Genomic DNA, 17,725 nt, shown 5'->3' on the forward strand with positions numbered 1-17,725 from the left:
ACTGTATGATTCTTTCAATATAATAAACTCTATTGGCTCCAGCTCCGGAGCGATTACTGTCTGCCACTGCTTCTCCAGCAGCGAAATGCACGTGTTCCTAAAGGAAAAGCTACTGCACCAGGATTATAAAAAAATGACCATCAATCTAAGTTTGTATGAGCAATCACAGCCGCTTCCGAATAGAAGTTATTTTGTATTAGAAGCAATTTACCCATCTGGAAGAACAAAGATATTTGCAAATGTTGAAGTGACTGACTTCTAGCAGATGCTTAAAGAAAGTTAAAAACCCAACTACTTCTGAGGTGCCTGGCCTCGATTTCAGATCTGGAAATGTAAAATATGATGAAGAGCTCTTCTAAACGATGAGGAAGCTCACTGGCACCTTGGCTTTGTGCTCCCTACCTGCTGGTGCTCTCACCCACCGCCGCCCCGGCAGGCTCATTGCCCACACAGCTGCACAGCAGTTTTCTAGGAAAAGGGAGCGGTTGGAAAGCTTCTTGAATGAGACGTGGAAATTTGTGGCTGCAGCGCCTCGATATTATATAGCGTGACAGTTCTGGGAGAGCAGGCTGGCTGGGAAAGGGTGAGCTATGGGGGATGAACCTCGGTACGGGCTTTGTGGGGTGAAGGAAGAAGTTGGAGGAGAGAAGAAGGGATGAGATGTGGGCGTTTGAGGGGACATGACTTTCTCGGATGTGGGGTTAAATTGTGTCTTCACGCTGCTATAGGGGCTTAGGGACAATGAGGAAATAAATATTTAACGCGAAGCTTAAAAAATAAGGTTTATGACCCCTGGAATTCACAGTTACCCCCAATACGGTACCCAAATGCGACAACGCTACTGACAGTCCTGATAGACCCAGACCAAATAATGGAAAAATAACTTCATACTGTATTTCGAGATTGCCCGAATTTACTTTATTTGTGAATTTTTTCCATTTGTGTTCATGTCTTTTTGCACATTTGAAGAGGAAGTTTAGGCATTCCTTGATCCATAGAGATTGCTTTTCTTCCTGCTCCCTTTGATTCCACTTGCCTAATAATAATGGGCATTATCTTATATCCATATTTAATTTTATTATGTCACTAGCATTGCAAGAAAAGGATGTTCTTTTCAAACATTGTAATGCATTTAGTATTTCACTAGTCATCAGTTAAATCAATTTTTCCCTTTATTGGATCTGAATTATAAATCAACTAGTCATTGTATGGGATACTGTATATGAATGTACAGTATATCATTATGATGTATCCTATAATAATGTCTCTTAGACATGAAAACTAAAGATGGTGGTTTAAAGTGCTGAGAGAGAAAAAATTGGAAACATCTGTTAGTAGGAAGTAGAGAAGACTTTTCATTAAAGTTTGTCAAGTGTATTTGATAGGAAGAACACACTGGGCCGTATTCTGCCGCCCCTTACATACATCCACCCCAGTATCCAGCGTGTTTTTCCTGTCTCATGTAGAAAAGCCAATATTATCGGAGACACTAAAAAGGCAGTGCTCTACTTTGGGAAAGGCAAAGTACAGCAGCTCAAGAAATCCGAGACCCGGGTCAAAGCAAGGATTCACAAGTTTTATGGAAAAAGGGATAGAGCATATTACAATACAGTCAGTGTCTTGGTCTTCGTCTTTGCAGGGGTAATGACAGCTGCGTTGCTCTTATATTGAGTATGTCAGCAAGCTCGTGTGAAAGAAGTGGTGTGGAACAGTCTGGGGTAAAAGCTCTTTTATTACTAATTAGCTACTACATGCAAGAAGAGGAAGCCTTAAAAATGAAAAAAAAAAAAAATTAGCAAGTCGAAGATAAGGTATTTGGAGGCATCTAGTTAGCAGATTTCACCACCCAAGGTGCTGTGGACCAACCAGCTGGAAAAAAACAGAGGAAAAAATGGCGAAAAACTTCCAGGACAGCGTGTTTTAGCTTAATCGTACAGAAACCCACTTAAGCGGACATCAGTGTCTACTTAAGGAAGCTCAACAAAGGCCATTTTAGACGTACCCAGGGCCAGCACTTTGTGGTGTTGCCCGCGGCAGGGATTTTGGCTGCGCCGATCTGATGGGTTACTGCCCCGTACCTACAAACCCCGCTCACGTGCGGGCACTGCCAGCACCACCTCGCAGCCTTGTCCTGGGGCCGCAGGAGCTATTGTGGGCGCTGGGAAGGAAACACAATAGTTATGCTCCTCTGATTCACGTTATCTTTTTTGTGTGCTACCAAAGGCACGTATGCACGCGGGCCTGTGTGCGTTTTCCACTTTGTAACTGCTTAAGTGCGACGTGAAATGCCTTCTGCATCCCTTGGAAGAGTGCCGCAAGCACGGCACGCAGCTTTTGCAGCTGTCCAGCTGCAGCGTAGACCGCTCATGCCTCCTCCTGCAGGTGTAACAGCTTAAAAGCCAATACCTCGCCTTGCCTTTGCAACCTTTTCCCATTTCTTCCTGCACTAAGCGGTCTCTGAGCCCCGTCGTTTCCATGATGATATCCAGAACTATAAAATCAGCTATAGCAGTTGCAGGGCCCAGTGCGAATTACCCCCGAGTCAATAGAAAACAGAATATTGCTTATTGATTTGGTCTAGCCTGTTGTGTAGTCGATGGAGAACAAACTAATACAAATAAAATGAATCAATTGGAAGCTGGCTGTGGGCCTCAATGAGTCATATGAAGTAGGTTTCTGATATCCTTTATCATCACGCACAGCCAGGGAAACAAGAGTGCTACTGTCTTCTGCTGGCGCAGAGAGTTACCTCAGGCTATTCTGAAAAAATGCTTTTTTCTTATTTTTAGACCTGAATCGGCCCATGCTAGCAAATGTATTCTTGTGAATACAGATCCTACTTTGTTGTAATGCCCATGGGAAGGCGGTAGTGTAACCTGTTTGGATGCAGCTGCAGACCACCTGTAGAGAAAGTCAAATTAGGGAGAGACCCCACTGTTCTTTGCATTAATGCTTTTTGTGTTGTGGCTTGACTCCCCCCACCCTCCCCCTTCGTTGCATCTTTCTCAACTGGGGAGATAGATAGAGAGCACATTTTAAGACCTTCTGTCCCTTTAAGGCATCTTGTGATTGAAAGAAGATTTGAAAGACTGTAAAAACTCCCCAGTCACCAATGAGTGATGGTGTGCAAGGAGTCTTAACACTTTTTGGATGACTTTTCCTCCTGGTCTTCTTGCAGGTTTGGGGGGGTGTTCATTCTGTGCTTAAAGGGCACATTTATATCTCCCTCAAGTAATCTGCAGGTTAGGTGAATCTTCGAAGTTTTGAATGAAAAAAAGGGGTTGTCAAGAATTAAAGCCCTAACTCGCCGCACTTTCTGTTCCATTGTTTCTAAATAAAAGACTTGACAAACAAAAGAAAATGGAAGAAGTCTAAGTGCAGTGCCTGCCTATCCAGCATACCCACATGAAAACGTGTATGGTCCCACTTAATGACACTGGAATTCCCTTTGCATACAGATTTGTCAGAGTTCAGGACAGAGGGGTAGTTAGTTAGGCATGTAAACCAACTGCTTTGAGGAGATTATGTGTCCCTGGTATGAGAAGTAGTTTTAGTTAGTTCTCCCTTCATCTCAGTTGCGACTGCTTAACACTCCTGGTATTTGTAGCTTCTCAGTAGATTAGGATTTTACTCATTCACCAGGTAGTATTTTGTTGCATAATGATGCAATGTTCTACCTTATGTCACATAAAAACTGCTTGTAATGAAAATTTCATGTCATTACTTCTTTGCAACCCCATTTCTTCACAGATGAATCCCACTGTTTTACTAATCGTTGACGTACTAGTTAACACAGGCAGAGTTTGTAGATGGAGGTAATGTCATCAAGCGTTGCCTCATTTTAAATTCCTTCCTCTCAGTGGTGGTATCAATGTTCGCTGCAAAGACACTGATGATACTGAATTTAATTGGTATTTATGTGTAGGGTCATGTGTACTCTCCAAGAAGTTTCTGTGTAACTTTTCCCTAATTGAAATTAGATTGAAGTGTTGCTGTGTACACTGCGACTTAATGGTGACAACGTTGAGCCAGCTTCGAAGCTCAGATGCATGGCACGCATCCCAAGAAATCTGCTATGATGCTCCCACATACATCTATGCATATTTTTATGGTACAAGAGACATAAGGTGTGGAAAAGGAGCAGTCTCTTTAAGGGGGATGTGGCAACCCTATCTGCCAGTCATCTTGCCTCTGCTGTTCTATTCCTTTTACAGCCATCCTGCCTTCCTGGTATCTATAACATCTTTACATACGTGTTTAATGACTGCCCAGCTATTAAAATCCATGGGGAAGTGAGAGGCCGTGAGAGTAATGGACCAGTAGCACCGGTCCTCCGTAGAAACGCTTTTTGCCCCATTTGGGGCTGGATGGCTCGCTGACGAATGGCCATCCTATATTCTAGATAACATAATATATGACCGACGTGGTCTGCAAACCATTCTGGGAGTCGGTCTGAAGCTCACAGCTGCCGTGCAATGCGAGGGCCCGGTGCTGGCGTTGGCTATAATGAGATCTCGCCGTGAAATACCTGCGGCGCTGTATTTTGACCCCACGCAAGGGCAGACCGATGCTCCCTCTCCTCCATAACGCACACGCAGAGTCTGGAAAAGCAACTTCTCGCTGGTAGAAGTGTTTTGACTGGGAGCTTAATTTATAGCAGCTCATAGAATCGCAATGTGTAATAAGCAATGTCCTTGAACATTTTTCACGCGCTTCTAAGTGACTCTTTAAAAAGCATTGGTTTCCCTTGTAAAAATCATTAAACTTTTTAAGGAAGAAATAGTAGTCTAGGTTAGTAATCATCGCAGTGCTTTAAATACTAGTGGATAATTAGCGACATGAATAAATTAAATACATTTCAGGTATAATAGCAAAGCTGAGGAAAATCACCAAATATTAGCAAAGCTCCAAAACCTAACTACTTTGTGTTGCATGCTGTTTTAATGACTGCGATTTAAAAATGTGCATAATTCCAAAGAGATCACATGTTTCACATAATAAAAATTACTGTGACATAAAATATATATTTTCTTAAAAAGTACTTGTAATATCAAAAGGACTGTGAAGTATTAGCCATTTAATACAAATTTATCTTTTCTTGCAGATGATTACATTTTCATTTTAATTGCTCACATTTCCCTTTCTGATCTTAATGTTTTATAGTAGGCAAGACATGCCACAAAGAAAAAAAAAAAAAAAGATTTTATTTGTTAGTTAACAGTCTTCAGAAGTCCTAATTTGGCCAATGTGTTCTGCTGCAAAGTCTTGGAATGCCGTCTTGCAGTTTCAAAAGTGATCTTATTTGGCTTCCCAGAAACTATTATGCCTGGAGGATGCCATGAGAACAAGGGCTGCCTTGTTAACAAGTAGAAAACTCTCAAAAAACAAGATAGGATCCTGATATAAATCATAATTTAGATGCACAGAGCTATGTTCACAACCACAGTAATGTAATTCATTTACATCTAGTTATTACTTATCTCCACCCGAACTACTAAGTTCAGGAATGCAGCTGCCTTGTGCCTTGTGACTCGTGGGGGTTAGGGAAGAATGACATCACCAAGTTTAAGCACATTACCATGCTGACATAGTGGCACCTTGTTTTCCCTTCCGCGGATAGAGCGAGGATTGTGTGCTACCCCCCATTCTTCCAAAGAATACCTTTTTTCCCCTTTCAAGCAGCTGCTATATGAAGGGTTGCAAATGTCACTTCAACTAATGATGAATGATGCTTGACCCTTGGACCTGCTACTATGAATTTTATGCAATGCTAAATTAATATGAAAGATCTCTGCTAGAAGACTTCAGCTATTATGCATGCAGCATAAATGATATGTTAAACAATCCAAATTTTTTTCTCATAACCATGGTAAAATGCAGAGCTGCTTTAACGTTTTGATGTGTATTTCCACTTAAGATTAGTATCTTTTTGTTCTAAAAATATTTTTGGTAAGCAAATCAGTTTGCAAAAAACATTGTCAAAAGGGCAACTGCCCCACATGTCTTTGTTGTTCACGTTTGAATATAATTAATTATGTAAAGCAATAGTTAGTGGGAGCTTAACAATTAGTAGAATCTGTCAAATAGTCACACGGAAATTACTAACTAATTGAACTACTGGTCTTTTATTGTTTCAGGAAGCAGTACAGAGTGCCATTCTTTCATCTCCCAAGTTCGTTATTATCGCATATCACATTTTCCTAGCAATATATGCTTCCTAGTAGACTAATACATAAATAACCCTCCTGGTAATGTCACGGTGTGCAAAAGTGTTTGAAATAAAAACACCTGGTTTAATTAGTATTCAGATTTGTGCAGTTAAAAAATGATAATCCTCTTGCAGTTATATGACATTTTTAAAGCTTTGAATTTCCATCTGTATCTTATATTATGATGTTTCAGGATTGTCGTGAGTTAATTATGTTAACTTCGGAAACATTGCTTGCATTTAGAATGAAAAACTTCAGCTTGAATAGCCAGGAAAGCAGATGCTATCTTTCTTGTCAACTGCTTTGTTGTGCATTGCCTTGAAACTTTTATAAGATTCTGTATCCAAAAGGAAGTATAAATCTCCATTTATTTGAAATGTTACTCTAATCTTATCAATATTTTAATATATTTCTTGTGGGAGGGACCTGAATGTATCTCAGGGAACCAAAGACATGAAAATCTCCTATCTTATGTTGAAATCCTCCTGTTATTACAAGTCCATTCACAAGACTAATTTGAAGAACAGGAAAAATCCATGTGCTATGAAGTTTAAAAATTGTTTCGAAGCATGCTTTTTCCCTCCGGAAATATATGCCTGTAAGTTTAGGTGGAATAAGAGGAATTGGAAGTATTACAATTAGAATGCACATCCAGATAAACCCTGCAAAAGGGAAAGCTAGGCACAACTATATCGTTAATACAGCAAATCTGCATCGGGTCCTATCACAGAGCAAGTGAAAACGCAGAACGTGGATGTGTGCGTGAGATGGAGGAAAAGGTGTGATGTTAGAAACGATTTAGGTGGATGCACGAGAGGCCGTGTCTCCTCCTTCCACGTGAGGCTGGGAGGCGTGCGTGGGAAACGGAAAACATCGTGCCGCTGAGTCACCCGTGTTTCATTACACCCCTTCTCTGCCAAGGAGGAACCAGAGACTTTGCCAAGCGTGTTTACGTGTGCCCCAGGGTATTTATGCATCTTCCGAGGCTCAGCGAGAGAAGGTATAGCTGCGCACGTGGAATTGCACGTGGCAGGGTGGATGGACTTATTTTATAAGCCCACGCTGGCCTTCAAATATCAGCGGTTTGGTTAAAAAGAGCTAGGCAAGGTCTCCGATGTTTCTGCGTACGCAGCTCTTAATTGCACCGGTCATGCAGTTGCATGCATTTCATGAACACGGGTTTGATCATAAACTTAGGGCTGCCATATTTCCAAAAGCATCGTATTCCTCAAACAAAAGCTATTTTCATTGTCAGAAAAATTTCAATGTTTGTAAGCAGGAACTGTACAGGAGAAGCTAAAATGCACAGACTGACCCAGGCCTGGATCAGGACATACTCCGGTATCTGATTCTCAGCTGGTGTGGCTTCAGAGCGGCCGTAGCTCTGAAGTTGATGAATTTGTATCAAAAAAGTGCACTTACCGAGAATCTTGCCTATTCAGGGCAACGTGTGATTCTCAAAATGCATAAAAATATTTGAAAATTCATGTTATTATTAACACTATTATTATCAAAGGACATTTCTTTAACATTTGAAAGTCCTTCAGTGCACTTGAAGATATATTTGTTTTAGCAACTTATATAATCCCCTCCTGTTTAAAGTTTTGTTTAAACACATACAATTATCATCTCATATGCCCTGATTCAGTAAGCACTTAGAAGCATTCCTATCTTTAACAGCATAGCTAGTCCCGCTAATATCCAGGGAATGGAATTAGAGCTTCAGATATTAGCAAAAAGTAATGCAAATGTGAATTAAACAACATGGTTTTGAAGTAAGTTGACTGAGGACTTTTTATTTCTTAGACTGAATGCGAAAGTTTGACAAGAAAAAAATCAAAGCAAGCATTACTGATATTAATAATTATTAAAAAAGTATATAAAGTTGAATATTTTAGGCTGGTAACTAGAAGGAATTAGGCACTGAAATAACCTTCAAGTAAGGATAGTGAAGAAAAATCCTAACAGCTTTTATGCAGAACCATCAGCAGAAATATAATATATATATATGTAGACATATAAACATATATATATATATGTGGACATCCTGAATAAGAATAGTATTATTGTTGGTTTTTAGCATGTCAGTCACATTAATTAAAATAGATTCAGTTACTTGCATTGTAGGATATGACTATTTCCAAGCTAATGAGTCATTTGGCTGTATCAAATTTATAATCGTACCTTTGCCTTTCCTAGTGTAACTTTCCATACAGACAAGCCTACATCTAACGTGGGACTTTGCTGCTGAAAACTCTTACTGCCTCATGTCTGTGCAGGAACCTACATGACATGAAGTGATATTCTCTCTCCTGTACAGTGTCACACATCATATAGTTGATAACAAATTGTCATGTGAGGTAACAATTTCAGCCAAAATTTCATGCACTGAACTAACGGAGATGAAGCATGAATTACTTTTATGACCCAAATGCAGGCCTGGGTTCTCTGGCTTGTGTTTTTTTCAAGATGACCTACTTTATTGCTAATAGAGAAAATAAGTAATGCCTAAAGGCAAGGTGCAAGTATTAAAGTGTTAGTTTGAAAGTATTTAACAAAACTGTCCTTTCTTTTTGAATAACTTGAATAAAGTGTCTAAATGACCTCTTCCTAACCAGAAGAGAATATAGAGAAGAAATTAAGCTTTATTGGTAAATTAAAGCCCAAATCCCATGGTTGATGAGAGATATGGTCCGTTTGAAATAGTTACAGTTTCAGACTTTCTCTTCTACAATCAGCGGGTGGAGACCAACATAATCCAATTAATTGTAATTCCCTTTTGTGGCACTGGTACAGTGGTGAATGATATAGTAAGTCCATTGAAGTCTTATCTTTGGTCAGATAATCCAAATGGATTCATATTATGAAACAGTCCTTTATAAAAGTTCTGATGAACAGAAGTGTTTTGACTTTAGTGAACCAAAAGATAAATTCTATACAAAATAAAATGTTTTGTCCTTGACATTTACAGAGCTTGTATATACCTGATTTTATGTAAGAATACTTCTTTCAGCCGGTCTATTTCAAAGAGCCCTTTCATTTAAAAAAAAAAAAAAATATCCAGAATTTGTTCTCTGGACATTCTACAAGCCGGTGTGTGAGAACAGAGATGTACATTTATGGGTAATCTTTATTCTTGTAAATAGTCCCATTAAAATAAATATGATTACAGATATGAGGAATGTATTAATAACATTTTGAGAATTGTTTGGATTTCTGGTTTTCTGATCAAACAATAAACTAATATTTCATTGATATTCCTTATAACTGTAAACAAACTATATATGTGTGTTCCTTTTCAGTATTGCAAGTGGACTAGGGGAATTACTTAATTTTAGCCTAAGCTTTGATCTATTTACATTTGGAAGTCATTTACATAAAGGAAGTCATAATGATCTTTATTGTTTTGTTAATTATTTCCTTTGATTATTGAAACTCACTCACTGAGGCACAAGCTTATTGTTATTGGGGTCAGTCCCAATAATATATTTGGCTATGTGCAATAAGTAAGGATTGGGCGGCATTCCTGTCTTGTGAATTGTTTTTGTACAGACCCTTTCGGTTTAACAATCACTGGAGACAGAATTGATTTAATGCATCAGCAGTGTGATCCAGTGCTACACATTTTGTATTTCGCCTTTCCTTTAAAGTTGTCCATAGCAAGCCCATGTTACGGCAGGAGTCTTTTCACTTGTAGCATGTCGAAATCTCGTATTTATTAAAGGATACTGACATACCATTTGTGGGAGACAACACACTAGACCATATATTGAGGTCAGATCTTTTCAGAGCGTCTCAGAAATACTTTTTTTCCTTTTTTTTTTTTTCCCCCCCTAAATTGTCTGGTTGAAATTTAATACAAAGAATTTTTTACCCTTTGGGGTGCATTACATATGAAATAATTTATGACCCATGAATCACAAGAAGGCAGTGAATTAGGTTTCAGATAAGTCTGCCAAATATTACAAAACATTGTGTACAGATTTTTGGACTATGAAAAGGCTTTTGACAAGAATGGAAATAGAAGCAGTTTTAGAAACAGCAAGAAGGGGAAGAACAGAAGAGCTATATGACAGAATCCTAAAGCACTCTGAGTTAGTAGCACAATTAAAAAGATAGGAATATGAACATATTTTTGAAGTACGAAAATAGGACAGAGAGTCATTGTCCAGTTCCTCTCTGTATTAGATCTTGAGAGCCTTCAATTTCTTTAAAATGTAGATTTGTGGACGCTGATACACACAATTCTGATAGAAGACATGACTGTAAATGGGAAAAAAAAACAAAAAACCTCTAAAATTAGATTGCAGAGAAGGTTACTGGAGAGCAATTACACAATAAAAAAGATGTTAATAACAGATGTGAAGTTGGAAGGGAGATATTTACCTTGACTAATATATGTATACACAACATATGACTAAGCGAGGAAGATCCAGTCGAAAACGGAATTCGGAATGGACTTTTGCCTTTGAATAGTAAAATGTATCATGAAAAGTAAGTTTGTGATCTAGGCAAGTATTTGATGTTTGTGTTCTGCAGAACTCAGGTATATGAAACAAAAATACTAGCATCCAGCTAGAAAATGGAATAAAATCCATCAGCTGGCACAGAGAAATGAGAAAGTCATTAGCCTGGTTCAGAATAAAGAGGGAAGAACAAACAGAAAGAAAAACAAAATAAAGTGTCCGTTAACTACTAGGGAGATGCTGAAGTTACTGCTCAACAACTCAGTGGAGAGAATTAGATAGAGGACAGAATCTTACCACTGTAAGACAAATGTAATTTTTACTCAGCGTAGCAATTTCATTTCCAGGAGTTGCAGAAAGCCTGCCAAGCCCCATCCTTGTGCTCGGGCAACCTTGGTGCTCCGAGGGTGAGAAACCTTCGCACCGTGGGAGGCTGAAAGCTGGGTGGGAATTCCTCCGTGCTCCTTCCTTGTCCCTTGCTTTAAACCCTTGCAGGTATCTGAGTATTTTTTTGACCCTGAAGGAAGGAACGATTTGGCCCTGCAGGTTTCAGTTGCTCAGGCTATGTATGGCTGCTCCTACTCTTTGTTAACAAGTCACCTCCAAACGAGTCTCGCGAAAGTATGTTGGTCTGTAGGCAGGTGGCCTCTTTATTCTTGGGCATCTTTCAGCTGCATTTTGAGGGGAAATAGTCTATATTTAAAATCACTCCTTTTCCCATACGGAATAGTTGATTCAGCTAAATTTAATGAATTTTAAAAGTACTTGTAATTATAATCCTATTACAGTAATTATTGCTTCAAATCACAATGATAGAATACGCTAAGTCAAAACTAATATCGCTGCCATCTAACCCCGTAGCAGTTATTGGCAGTGAATGGTGTGCAAGAGTATCTTAGTGATGATACCTGTTTCTAAGTACCAAAAGGATTCTCCTTTCAGTACCCCCGTATATTTTTATGCTTCCAGTTTCAAACAGCAAGCGAGAACATAGAAATTTCCCCGACGTAATGGCGTCACTAGCTGACCACTTCTCTAAACCTTTGAACTACTCTGCATGCTTTCATGATGTACCATTTCTGAACTTCTCAAATGGACTGGAACTTTTTCACAGAAACAATGAGATAGTTCATCCCTCTCTTACTCTGTGGACTTCTGTGGAATTATGTGAGGATGAATATGACCCAGTGTGCCCAAGTACAGAAATCTTTTATTTTTCTGGCACGGACTGAGATTTAAGTTAGCAGTACTTGGTTGTTCCAGCATGCCCCCCAGGTCAGCGAACTGTCATTTCAGAGAACTGGAATAAACAGCGCTCTGGATGCACATAGAGATGTTCTGCTTTTTAGTTTAAGTTGCTCAGTAATTTGCGCCTAGGCTCCATGGAAATGAGGACTCCCACAATAAACAAATGCTCAGGCATTATAACAACATGGCTTAAATTTTCTGTTAAAAGGGCATGCCGTGTTCCTCTAGCAGAGAAGGAGTAATGCATGCAAGCTTTCTTTTGCTGACTACGTCCTTGCTAATTCATCAACAGTAGCATTGGATGGATTCAACAGAAGCTGTTTAGAAATACACGGTATACAAAATTTAATGATTTTCTTAGCTGACATTTTCTTTGATTTGCTTAAACACTTTTGGAAGTGAAGGACCATGCACTGAGTGCAGGCAGGACAGTGGACCTCCCAAAACTAGCAAGGGAGAGAGGAAGAAGAATTATTTAGCTGGGAAAGAACTCACAAAAATCTGGCTGAATGAGGAAAGTATTGCTTTGCATGAGTTGAGGTTTCTGCTGTACTATTTAATCAAAGTTGCAGGGATTGTATGCACTTTGGAGAGTGTATATAAAATGCAACGTCAGGATGGCATTTACTGGCAAGGGAGGAAGCTAAGCGTCATGTGCCGCATTGCCAAGGGGTGAGCTCCTTGTCATATAATGAGCAAGAGCCTTCACCACCTCACAGCATCCCATCGCTGTCATGTCTCTGGACATCCCTGCGCTCTATTACTGCTCTAAATTGAACGAGATCACTTTGAAAGCAGCTGTTTGCCCCAAGAAGGCTGCTACGTCTCTGCACTAGTGATCAGAGAAGCTGTGGCTTGTAAAATGCAGGTACAGCTATCGAACACACAAACCTTTCAGCGTACAAATTAATATTTGCGCTGTCAGCCATGAGAACAGCCCTCACAAAGGGATTTAGTGATGAAGGAGCGTGCTGACACAAGTGAAGAACTTCTGCTTGAGTCTGTTCTTTTCTCTCCTATTGAAGACCATGAATGACCAGCAAATTATTTTTGAAGAATATAACCATTAAAAAAAAAAAAAAAAAGAAAAAAAAGAGGTGTCTTCAAGTTCAAGAAAGAAGAGGAATGACATTGGACAGTTTGTCTTTTCCTAGTATGTTCAAGAGTTTTCTTTTCCTCTTTCAACCACAGAACTCTGTTTTGGATCTCTCACTAGTAAACTGCCCATTGGGATGAGTGAGTCCAGCAAGTTTCCCAAGCTTCCAGTCAACTGGGAACGCATTGTGCACGCCCAGCATTTCTGCAAAGATTTTGATGTGAGGGGAATTGTATGCATTAGTTAACAGCGCTGTGCAGGGCTTTCTCCAGGGAACATCTCCCTCAACATATGCGCTGGCCCCTGGGATGGAGACTCCAGTGCTCTGAGGTTTCACACGCTGGAGCTGGGGGTTGACCAAAACCCAAATGCCAAAGGTTTGTAGAGGAGTACAGAGGTGACAGCTGTCATGTCCGAGTGCCCACCGTGCGGGGCATTGCCATCCCAACGCTGCCGTGTGCAGCCGGCAGCAGGGAAACGATGAAAAACGCAGCGATGTTAGCAAACGGATTACAGTACGAGACCCAATAAGACAGGTCCCAGCAAAATCTTTAGGAAGTTTTTTGAGGGCACAACCTCCGTAGCAGACTAGGCACCGATAGTTGTGTTTGCCGGAATTGCTTTCCACGTGATTTGGGGTCATCCACGAGACCCCTTGCAGGAATATGTAAAACCCAAAGTGAAGTGCGACTTCTGAACGTGGTGCTCTGGGACTTAATGGCAGCATGGGCAAAAGACAATATGTAGCTGGGAAAATACTTGTATAAATTATCTTAAAAGAAAAATGAACGAGCAGTGCTCTCAAATGACTGTATTTTGCTTCTAGAAACTAGTCTACATACCAGGCAGGGCATGTGGTTAGAGGAACCACATCCATTTTCTTTCAAAACTGAGCTCTCTGTACTGCCTTGGTTGATTTTCATATTTTCTTTTTTTTTTAATCTTTAGCTGATCTTTCCATAGATTACCTCTTCCTTTTTGAACAAGGATAACCTTATGATGGTATGCTTAAACCAAAGCTGAACTCCTGTTTGGTTCTATTGCAGACACTGCGAGTGCCATTAAAAACGTGTATTGCTGAAAAGGCTGACTTACTAAGAATAATAACACAGTAAAACACACATTCCCTTCACAAATGTATTGTATATCGATTTTTTTTAACTAATAACCTTGACAAGTGCCCGCACTGTTTTTTTTTTTTCCTTAATGTGGTCTTTATATTTTCAGTCTGAGTATTAGCATAAATTTTATGGGATTTTCTGGGCATATTTGTGTCTGTATCTAAGATATATGATATCAACTGGCAGTGATGGTTGAACTAATCAAATACTACTGACAAGTTGAAGCAAATTTTTAGGACTGTGAGATTTTGAGCATCTTCCCAGATACAGTATCTCCTGACTGAAAGCAGTCCTTGACTGTCAAGTTTAAATACCAGATTTGGGACTTAATCTTTATGTAAGCAAAACACCCCAATAAGAAATATGTCTGAGTAAAGCCAAAAAGTCAGGTCCTCCCCTTAAACCTAGCCTGAAGTGCATGTGTGTGTGTTTGTTTATGGCCCTGTCGCCATGGTATGTGAGCGATTCCAACCAGTGGGAACCAAACGAGAGTCTTACACTGAATGGACTTCTATTTTCTTTTTAATTTTTTTTTTTGACTTGGCATTTGTTCCTTCTAGCAAACATTTTTAAAAACTCTCTTATTGCTAGAGGGAAAATTGACACCCTTTGCTTTCACGATGATACATTCCTAACACGTTTCCTTGAAGAGCTGGAAATGGTGCAAAAATCTGGTAAGATAAGTCTCTATAAAGCCTTAGAAGTCAAGCATTCCACTTTAGACATTTAAGACAAATGCATGGCAAAAACAAGTTGGTTTTTTTTTTTTAAGGTTTCTACTTAAAGTTCTGTGCCAAAGCTACAGTACTTATACATTTTCTAAATGTGTTTTAAGCAATAAGTTGTACAACATTTTTAGAACATGTGTTAAGCTATTTCTCTAAGAATGAAGCTCTTAACAAAACATAAGCACTCTGCATGAGATCTTAGCAGCAAAGTGCTTAAAAGATAAAGTAAGAATTGGTACCATGGGAAGAACACCAGCTGTAGAGCACACAGGTCCATTATGAGAAGTATGGTAGTGGGTAGGGAGAAAATGATTTAATCAGGAGTAAAACCAATTTTATTATAAGGGCACGCAGGGGGTGTGGCACCATAGTGAGAGGGACATTTCAAAATATCTGACAGATTTCAACAATGTGAAAACCCACCCTGTTCTTTAAAGTGACAGTAAACCCCATCAGGTCTCTCTTTTTGATGCTATTGTTAACAGTTGACTGTTTAAAGCTGGCCTGCTAAGATGCTGTCGATCTAGTTCAATAGTGTGTGGCAAAATAAAAGGCTAATTGTTGAAATACAATCAATCAAATATGATCTCAGAGTCTAAAGAAGATCCCCTCTGGTAACTCATTTGAGATCAAATCATTACTTTTATGATTGAGGTAATTCAATGGGAAAAAAAAAAAAAAGAAAAAAAAAAAAGGCTCGAAACCAAAGAAGCAAGCAAGACAACTAAATGAAATGCACAAGTCTGCCTTTGTTCCAGCTTTGTCTCACATTACTCCAAGTTAAGGAATTGGGTCCATTCCTTTATTTGTATACATTTCCTGAATCCAGAAATTTAGACAGCATTTAATAACATTTATTAAATAAAAGTTGAAGGACAACTCCATTTTGAATAAGATTTTCTGTCCAAAAGTAAACTCTATAGTAGCGAGAAAGCTATTGCATTAAAGTACCAGGGATCTGGAGTTGTGGGTGTCCATGTGTCTCCAATAACTTTCCCATTTTGTTTAACAACAGTTCAATAAAGAGGCTGCTCTTGAAGCCAGCTGAATTGCTAAACATGAAATTTCAGTGACATTTAGTAAAACATTTCAGGGTTATGTTGCTTCAAATTAAATTTGTTCAGTAGTTTTCATGGTTGGCCCCCAATTTGCATTCAGACTGAAATTTTCTAAAAAAGAGAATCATAGCACATGTGAAAAAAGGGAACTCCATTTTTGGAGTAACAGAACTTGGAGAAAGCATGTGTCATTTTAATTTGGGCTAATAAGGATTTGCACTTTCCTAGAGTTTTATATGGATTATGATCTCACTGTTTATTATGTTCTAACAGTATCACACTACCAGAATTAAAGAGAAAAAACAAACCCAAAGAAAAATAGAATAATCTTCCAATCTTGTTTTATTTTTATTAGGAACTCTATTTTAGCATTTAGTTTCTTTTATATTTAAATTCCATAGCTCAGTCAAGCTTCAAAAGAAAACATTTTTTTTGTTTGCAAAACAGTTTTGTAAGCACTTGTGGTTTGTCTTTAGTGTGTTATCATTTTTGACAGCTTTGCATAGCCTAGGTAGGCCAACAGGGGTCTGTCTAATATTGTTGCTGGGCAAATCTTCTTCCCAGAGATGAAAACCAAACAAAATATTTTTGAAGCAGTAAGAAGGAATTAATATCCTTTCTCTCACAGTACTCTATTCCTTGCTGACATTACATTCAGGCAAAAAAAGGAGAAAAGCGTTACCCATTATTCCCTTGTACATAGCAAGGCTAACACATGTAAAGCAATAACTCATTTTCTATTGCCATGTTTAGCATATGTCTCCTGTTGGCTCAGCAAGGCCTTTAGGCCGGTCCCTTGAGCCGGCCATCGTTGGCAACTCTTAGCCCCTCGGCCTCAAAACCAAATAGCTTTGAATCATGTTGAGCTGTGATGCTAATTTTCATACTGATGCATTATGGGAATAAATGTATCTGACATACTGTGTCAATGGTACTGTCTCTTTGTGTCTCTTGTTTTTTGTTAGCTGCATTCCTACAGATGGTATTCCATTGAAAATGTTCTCTTCCTACAAAAAAAAAAAAGAAAAAAAAAGAAAAAAAAAAAAACATGCACAGCACCAAACCTCTAGGTGCAGAAGGCTGTTAACGGTTGCTGATGATAGTAGGCAAACATTAACATAATAATTAGTGTCTTGTAATTGTTTCATTAAAACCAGTTGTTCCATTTCTCCTCGTGTTTTCCCAGAAGAGAAGCTGAATTTGGACGACAGCCAGTGGGAGGACATCCACGTTGTCACCGGAGCACTCAAGATGTTTTTCAGAGAGCTGCCTGAGCCGCTGTTCCCATACTGCTTCTTTGAACAGTTTGTGGAGGCGATAAGTAAGTACATCAGATACAGTAGAAGCTAGTGAAATAGCCTGTTATATAAAAATAATAATAAACTTAAAAATAGAAGAACAGAGGCATCTCAAAGCTGACTTACCTTCCATTAGCCGTGATCCTGTCTTTTTATTGTTTTTGACTGCCTTTTATCTCCTGCAGCATTTTGTTATTTAACTGGAGAAAAAAATATCAAATTATTGATCTATAAATTTTGTATATGCGATTTAACTGTAGTGCCTAAAATGGTTTAGGAAAGGAATTAAAATGTGTATGTATTCAAAATATGCTAGGCTGATAATCCATATATCCCCAAACACAAGAGAGAGACTAATAATTGTGAATCATGTTAGAAGGGGCTGTCTTTATGTTAATCAGAATGAAATGCGTGTGTTTTGTTCCACAAGGTTGCAGACTCTTGCCTTGCAGTGATCACAAAAAGAATGCAAAAACATTCATGTTCTCATTTTCATATCTA

General features: G+C 38.9%; 1 protein-coding gene across 3 annotated transcripts in view; it reads left to right on the plus strand.

The window, feature by feature from the left end:
* Positions 1-17,725, plus strand: part of ARHGAP15 (Rho GTPase activating protein 15) — a 331,196-nt gene that overhangs the window by 252,094 nt on the left and 61,377 nt on the right. For all 3 annotated transcript variants that reach the window (XM_052792286.1, XM_052792285.1, XM_052792287.1), the window contains one exon: positions 17,113-17,247. In XM_052792286.1, coding sequence (XP_052648246.1) covers positions 17,113-17,247 — 135 coding nt within the window. The remainder of the gene's footprint in view (positions 1-17,112; positions 17,248-17,725) is intronic.

The sequence above is a fragment of the Harpia harpyja genome, chromosome 7, assembly GCF_026419915.1.
Source record: "Harpia harpyja isolate bHarHar1 chromosome 7, bHarHar1 primary haplotype, whole genome shotgun sequence".
In the NCBI taxonomy this organism is placed as follows: Eukaryota; Metazoa; Chordata; class Aves; order Accipitriformes; family Accipitridae; genus Harpia; species Harpia harpyja.